The sequence below is a fragment of the Aethalodelphis obliquidens genome, unplaced genomic scaffold, assembly GCF_003676395.1.
Source record: "Aethalodelphis obliquidens isolate GAN/ISIS:26980383/991018 unplaced genomic scaffold, ASM367639v1 scaffold46, whole genome shotgun sequence".
Classification (NCBI taxonomy): domain Eukaryota; kingdom Metazoa; phylum Chordata; class Mammalia; order Artiodactyla; family Delphinidae; genus Aethalodelphis; species Aethalodelphis obliquidens.
In genome coordinates this window covers 11,948,493-11,955,034 of record NW_020837990.1, presented here as the reverse complement: position 1 = coordinate 11,955,034, position 6,542 = coordinate 11,948,493, and the positions used below count along the sequence as shown (strand labels likewise).

The 6,542-nt window shown below is 37.7% G+C and overlaps 1 protein-coding gene across 2 annotated transcripts; it reads right to left on the bottom strand.

Annotated features, from left to right (window-relative positions):
• Positions 1-520: 520 nt before the first annotated feature.
• PIH1D2 (PIH1 domain containing 2) lies at positions 521-6,539 on the bottom strand. Of its 2 annotated transcripts, XM_027082314.1 has the most exons (7): positions 6,325-6,539; positions 5,349-5,551; positions 4,603-4,726; positions 3,980-4,225; positions 2,714-2,979; positions 2,528-2,608; positions 765-875 (listed from the first exon to the last, which is right to left on the bottom strand). In XM_027082314.1, exons 2-6 carry the CDS (start codon positions 5,523-5,525, stop codon positions 2,528-2,530), a joined length of 894 nt encoding a protein of 297 aa, XP_026938115.1. In that variant the 5' UTR covers positions 5,526-5,551; positions 6,325-6,539; the 3' UTR covers positions 765-875. The 2 variants fall into 2 exon arrangements, with proteins under 2 accessions (XP_026938114.1, XP_026938115.1); XM_027082313.1 differs by lacking the exon at positions 2,528-2,608 and having other exon boundaries at positions 521-875.
• Between the last annotated feature and the right edge of the window lie 3 nt (positions 6,540-6,542).

Below are 6,542 nucleotides of genomic sequence, written 5' to 3'. Positions count from 1 at the left end.
TCACTTCTGTATTTTAAAAATTATTTTCTTAGGAGAAAGGCACTGGTCCCAAAGTCAGCTCCTTTTTCTTAAATTAGAGTCGGATGTATTTTGTGTCTTATGTGTAATAACATCCAATTACTGTTACTGCATCGTTGTATCTAATCCACAGACAAGTCCATATCTGATATTAAAAGGTAGGTAGGCTTGGACTCCTGCCAGAGCTGTTTTACAGAAGTACAGAGGTTAATAGAAGCAAAGGTTTGCATACTATTACATTGGCCCTACATCTTTATTGCTGGAGGAAACTGTCACTGCTAAGGCACATCTTGGTAATAAAAAACTTCTTTCACAGTGTGGGATTTATTCCTGATGCAGAAATTTACTAGAGACAAAAATTTTTTTTTCAACTGGTAAAGCAAGAATTCTCACATATTATTGAATACTTGAGACAAATAGACTTTTCCCAAATGATATTTAAGTTACTTAAGACCATTACAAATATCTTTGAAACAAGTATATCATGGCAGTACTGTTTTCAGTAGTTTCTGCTTGATGCTAAGTTTACTTGAGAAGGAGAAAGAATTAAAACAAAACAAAACAAAAAAAACGGCTGATGAGAAAATCTCATTCCATCAAAAGGAACTCTTAGAAAATGAAACTAGTGTTTAAGATAAACCTCTTCACCCATAATGAAAGCCCTCTAGTTCACATGACTTTATCACTGAAAACTCCAAAAACTCCAAATACACGATGCTCTTAACTTACACCAATGGCATTGTGACAATTAATGTAGCTTTCTCTTTGATAAATTTTGCTGTAGTCATTTCAGTATCCACAGATTCTGGAAGATTCAGATGTAATCTGTACTCAGAAACCTCGATCAATAAGTCATCCTAAGAATAATAAACCAAGAGAAAATTTTAAAGATGAAAATAGAAAAATATTTCCTGGTTAAAATTTGTGTTATCTGTTTATTGTTCCCAGTTATTCACTCCTTTCGCATAAGAAGAGGATCCCACTTAAAAGCAATAAAGTTGCTGTTGTAAATCCCTGAGATTTTGAGGTGGTTATTGCTGCTCAGTATATCAAAAGTTAACTGATACAGTACCAGAAGATGGGTGTTGCCATCCTAAATTATGTAGCATTGACTTTGGGGCTGACCAGCAAACAGCAAGGAAACTTATTGGAGACTGGAAAGATGGTGATCTATGTTTTATGGTGACAAAGCCCTTTTCACAATAATTTGGAAGACATAATGTACCCGGTTAATTTGTGGCTTTAGGTACAGAAGTGGGAAAATAGAATGTTATTTGCATGCATTGGTTCTATTGGCCACATTTAACAAGGTACTACAAAAAGATGAGCTCAGAAAAGAATTTCTCAGTTTGCAAGGGAAAATACAGAATTGAAAGGGAATATACAGAGCCCAGAAATTCTAAGACTTGAGGAATGAAAAATGGAACTAATTTTTATTTTCAACCAGTAAACAATAACGTTGAGAAATTATTTCTTTATCAACAAAGGCTGATTAAAGCTGCCTAGAGGCAAATACTAAATCATAAGTCTTTATACCCTTTGCTAAAACCTCTAACTGGATTAAGATGGACCTCATTAAAGCCTTACATTTGGCCCAGATGACAGCAATTAAGTCAAAAGAGGCTATTGAAAAATGGACATGTCTAAAAAAGAATTGAGAGGTGTAGCACTGACTGGAATCAAAGAAAGAAAGTGCTACCAGTCTGGACTAAAACTAATTTAAAATAATCTTTTGACCCCAGCATTCCATGGGCAGCAAACAGGCTGAGTAAGCTGCTCAGCACCTAATGACAGCATATTCTTCAACGCTCTTTTCAGATGTGGCTAAGGTAGATTATGAAAAAGGAAAAACGTCCCAAAGAATGGAGCTGAAAGTCATGGAAAACAATGGAACTAGGAGGCTAGGTAATCAAGGAACCTTGTCAAGGGACCTAAGCAAGAACATCCTCTACCTCCAGGAAAGGGACCCTCGCAATATCTGCCTACCAGGATTTCAGAATTGCCGTGCATCAGCAACTACTGTGTGCCTCATATTTTTTCCAATTTCTGAATTGAGACTGTTAATTGTGGTAATCGTCTCCCCATTCCACATTGTATGGTGCATGGGGTTACGGGAATAGATAACTTGTCTTTGCAGTTTGTGCAAACTTTGTCTAACGCAGAATATGATGGCAAAATCCTGTACTTTGGCGCCTGATACTGGGATTGGATGTGTCGTTCTGGGGAAAGAAGCAAATATTTGTGACCAAGAGGGTGGACTGTGGTAGACTGTAGGATTGTTACTCTTCTTATATAAGAGGATTATATATCCTTGCCATGTAACTTCTAGTGACTACCTGTGAGAAGAATGTTCTTCCCAGTCCTGTTGATGTAGGACTTGGCCTTGTGACTTACTTTGATCAGTACAGTGTGAGTAAAAGTAATATAGTCCATATCTGAGAGGAAGTTTTAGGATCTATTGCATGGTTTGGCCATTTCTATTTTTCCCTCTTCCATGAGAATGACTTACCTAAATTAGGAATTGTTTCTTCACCTGTATCTTAAAATGTGCAACACTCATGAAGCAAAGCAGGCTGAGCTGACATGTAACCTGAGAAAATTATTGTAAGCCACTGAGATTATGGAGTTTGTTACTAAAGCATAATATAGTGAATATTGACTGATACAAATTTACAGTATTATCCATTCAACTTACCTCAGAAACACTAAGGTCACAGTGAGATACTGAATTAATACCAGGTAGTTCAACTTTTAATTCAATTTTCAGAGGTTTCTCATTCTGATCTGCCACAATTTTTAATTCATAGGCTGGTCTCTTCATCTCCACTTCAATCTCTGTACTAGAAATCTCTTCTATCAGACACCTTGTTTTACTTGAAACTTCGTCTTTTGGCAGTAAAAGTTGAGGAAACTGATCTGAATTGCTCACAGTACTGCTTCTTATCTGTTCAAGGGTTAGTTCTTTATGAAAAAAAAAGAAGATGAAATCACAAAATCAATCAACAACATGAAGTACTATCAGGCGATGAGCTGTAATAGATGTAGTGTTAGCCAAGATGGCAGATAAAGCTGCAGCTAAATCGGTTTGGGAAATCTTTAAAGACTTTTTTTTTTTTTTTTTTTTTGGTGGTATGCAGGCCTCTCACTGTTGTGGCCTCTCCCATTGCGGAGCACAGGCTCCGGACGCGCAGGCTCAGCGGCCATGGCTCACAGGCCTAGCTGCTCCGCAGCATGTGGGATCTTCCCGGACCGGGACACGAACCCATGTCCCCTGCATCAGCAGGCAGACTCTCAACCACTGCGCCACCAGGGAAGCCCTTAAAAGACTCTTAAACCAAAGAATCTGGTTTAAAAGTTTGCAGGATTTAAACATCTTTAAGGACATGCTAATTTTAAAAAAAATTTATTGAAGTATAGTTGATATACAATGTCGTGTTTCATTTCTGCTGTACAGCAGTGACTCAGTTATACATATATATTATTTTCATATTCTTTTCCATTATGGTTTATTACAGGATATTGAATATAGTTCACTGTGCTATACAGTAGGACCTTGTTGTTTATCCATCCTATATATAATAGTTTTGCATCTGCTAATCCCAAACTCGCAATCTAGCTCTCCCTGTCCCCCCTCCCCCTTGGCAACCACAGGTCTGTTCTTTATATCTATGAGTCTGTTTTTGTTTCGTAGATAAGTTCATTTGTGTTATATTTTAGATTACATATATAAGTGATATCATATGGTATTTGTCTTTCTCCTTCTGACTGACTTCGCCTTGTATGATAATCTCTAGGTCCATCCATGTTAGGACATGTTAATATTTCTAATATCTAACATTTATATTTTTCTATCTTAAATTTCTCATCTTTTGCAATTGAGACTTCTAATCTGCAAAATGTACACCAGAGGCAAGAAAACATTTTAAATCAGTTTAATTTTCCATTACATTCATTAACTTACCCTTTCTCATTTTCTCTCTTAAATCTGTGGAATCAGTTTGGATTCCCATCAGATTTTGTTTCATTCTGTGAACACTTCCTTTTATTCTAAATTTGGTAACATGGTAAGAGTTTGAGAGAGTGAATTGGAGTTTTTCCTCAATGCATTTCATGGCCATCTGTATTAGTTGATCTTTTTTCACTTGGTCTTTTTCTGCTGCCTGGAGAACATCAGGATGGTAGGCAACATCAATGACTGTGTAAACATCTGTGTGTGTAATTCAGAGGGTGTGAAATGAAAACGATTTGTTTCACTAATGATATCATCAGGTAATATATTAAGCCATATCCTGATAAAGCTGGAAAAGTATAAATTCTATTTCTGTATTTTCAGAGACAATCACAATGGTGCTATATACATAAAATTCCAATTAGAGCATTTCTTGATATTTTATATGGGTTAAAAATAGCTCATATTATTAGAAAAGTAAACAGTATTCAATTTTCAAAAAGGTATACTTATTAGTCATTAAGTATATTATGACCAAATAAAATATGTAATGCCTTTTACCAAGGAAAATCTGGTTCTTGCTTATTTCCCCCCAAATTTTTAAAATGTGCTTTCTCTCCCATAATTCTATGTACCTGATGTCTCAGACATATCTTCTGGTCTGCCAACACGTAGAGGTACTGGATGAGTGGCTGACTGGGGAGCTGGGATCCTTTTCCACTGACATAGGTTGATAAAAAGTATTTTTTCTTTCGGTTTCTAGAAAGCAAATAATTTTGCATATCTCAAAACCTAGTTTTTAAATTTTAAAATAATATCCTAAAGGTAACTCATCACAGAATTTGAAGAGTGAGAACTTTAGGCTCCAAATAAGTCATTCCATGGATTTAAACTGCATTTGAAAAACTGTAAGAAATTACTGTTACCTGATTTCCCTAAAGCTGCTGGCTTTTCATTAAGCATCCAGTTGCTGCTCCCACAGGAAGTGGGAGGAGGGTGGGGGAATTGATCTAAGCTGTTCCAGATGAATTTGAATTTGACCCTATTTCACCACTTCCTTACCTCCTCAATCAAATCAGTTTTCTTTGTTTGGAAAATCTCCAACTCTATTATTCTCCTTTACATAATTACGTGACTTTTAATTTTCATCCTAGCAGAAAAATGGCTCATTTCGAGATCTCCAAAATGTATAAATATGAAATTCCCATTCTTACTCCTTCAACACAATCTTCCACACTATGTTTAATTTTCCATTCAGAGTGGCAGTTTCCCTCAAGTGTTCTTGTGTTAAGGTAGTAATAGCTAAGGGTAAGCCATTCTCTCATTATTCCAGGACCATTTCATTCAGGACTTCCCTTTCCCTGGCACCAACTCTACATACCAGGATCCTGGTTTGTAGACAGAGCTGTGGTTCTGGGGCAGCACAGAGCTGTTTCCCCTCTTTCATCTGCTGTTGAATGAACTTCTCATAGCTCTCAGGGTTATTTTCAGCCAGATCATCTAGGAGGTTCCAGAATTGAGTAACTTGGGTGAGCAGACCCTTTGAGGATGACTCCATGATTGAGATGAATAGGCCTCTTAAGTCTGTGGAAAGACATGACTTAAGGAAGAAAAAAGTCTATTGATTCATTTCTTCTTTTGGGGGAGGAGGAACAGTTCAGGAACTGTTTTGTTGGAGTTAGCAGCTATCCTTAACCCCTGTGTGTAAAAGATTGTGGACCAGCACCACTTTATCTTTTCCTTATTCTCTAATTATCTAATACCTTTCCCTACATTCTCAAGATGTTCTCTCAGATAATAAGGCCTTACCTCTGCCTAGACCCTCACAAGCCCTGAGAGGACAGAACAGTCATTTAAAGTCTGTATTTCCTGGAATTTTCTTGTTCCAACACCTGGGTATTGGCTGACTGGGGCCTATCCAGTTCCTGATCTTGTGTGGGTCGAGGGCCACATGAGACTTCCTCAATCCTCAGCATAGTTTAGGAGTTAAAAGCATGGACTCTGCAGCCAGAATGCCTAGATTCCAGTCTTAGCTCTATCACTTACTAGCTGTGTGATCTTGAGAAATTAATTTACATATGTGCCTCAGTTTATTCTCCTCGAAATGAAGACGATAATACCTATCTCATAGGGTTATCGCGAGGATTAAGTAAGGTAATACAGAGAGGCTGGAACACTTGGTAAGCATTATATGAGAATAATAATATTCTACCACTTGAATAACCTCCCTCCCTCAATGAAGAAGTGTCCCACAGCATCCACAAAGTGAGGAAAAGAGGTTTGGGTTCTCCAAATACTACATTAGGGTTAGACTAAACGGGAAATTTAATCATCTTTCCAGAGGCCGACGAACCCACCTCTTCTCTCGGTTTCTTGACAAACGGCGACGCCTGTTACCAGGGTAACCAGACTGGTACAACATCTAATTGAGTCCGGAAAGCTCCAGGAAGAAAGGTCTTTTTACATCCAGTTCCGGAAGCTTCTGCTGGTGCTGGGCTTGCTTTTCGGCTGAGCCCGACCCACTTCTTTTCCAGGAAGGCGCCCGCTTCCCTTTCTACACCTGTCGACTTCTAGA

Bases quoted from the DNA above. Each gene is read 5' to 3' on its own strand.
- PIH1D2 (XM_027082313.1), bottom strand. From the start codon at position 5,525: ATGGAGTCATCCTCAAAGGGTCTGCTCACCCAAGTTACTCAATTCTGG. The intron at 4,727-5,348 runs GTATGTAGAGTT...TTTGCTTTCTAG, and splicing joins GTCTACAAACCAGGATCCTG to AAACCGAAAGAAAAAATACT. The intron at 2,980-3,979 runs GTAAGTTAATGA...TTTTTCATAAAG, and splicing joins AAGAGAGAAAATGAGAAAGG to AACTAACCCTTGAACAGATA.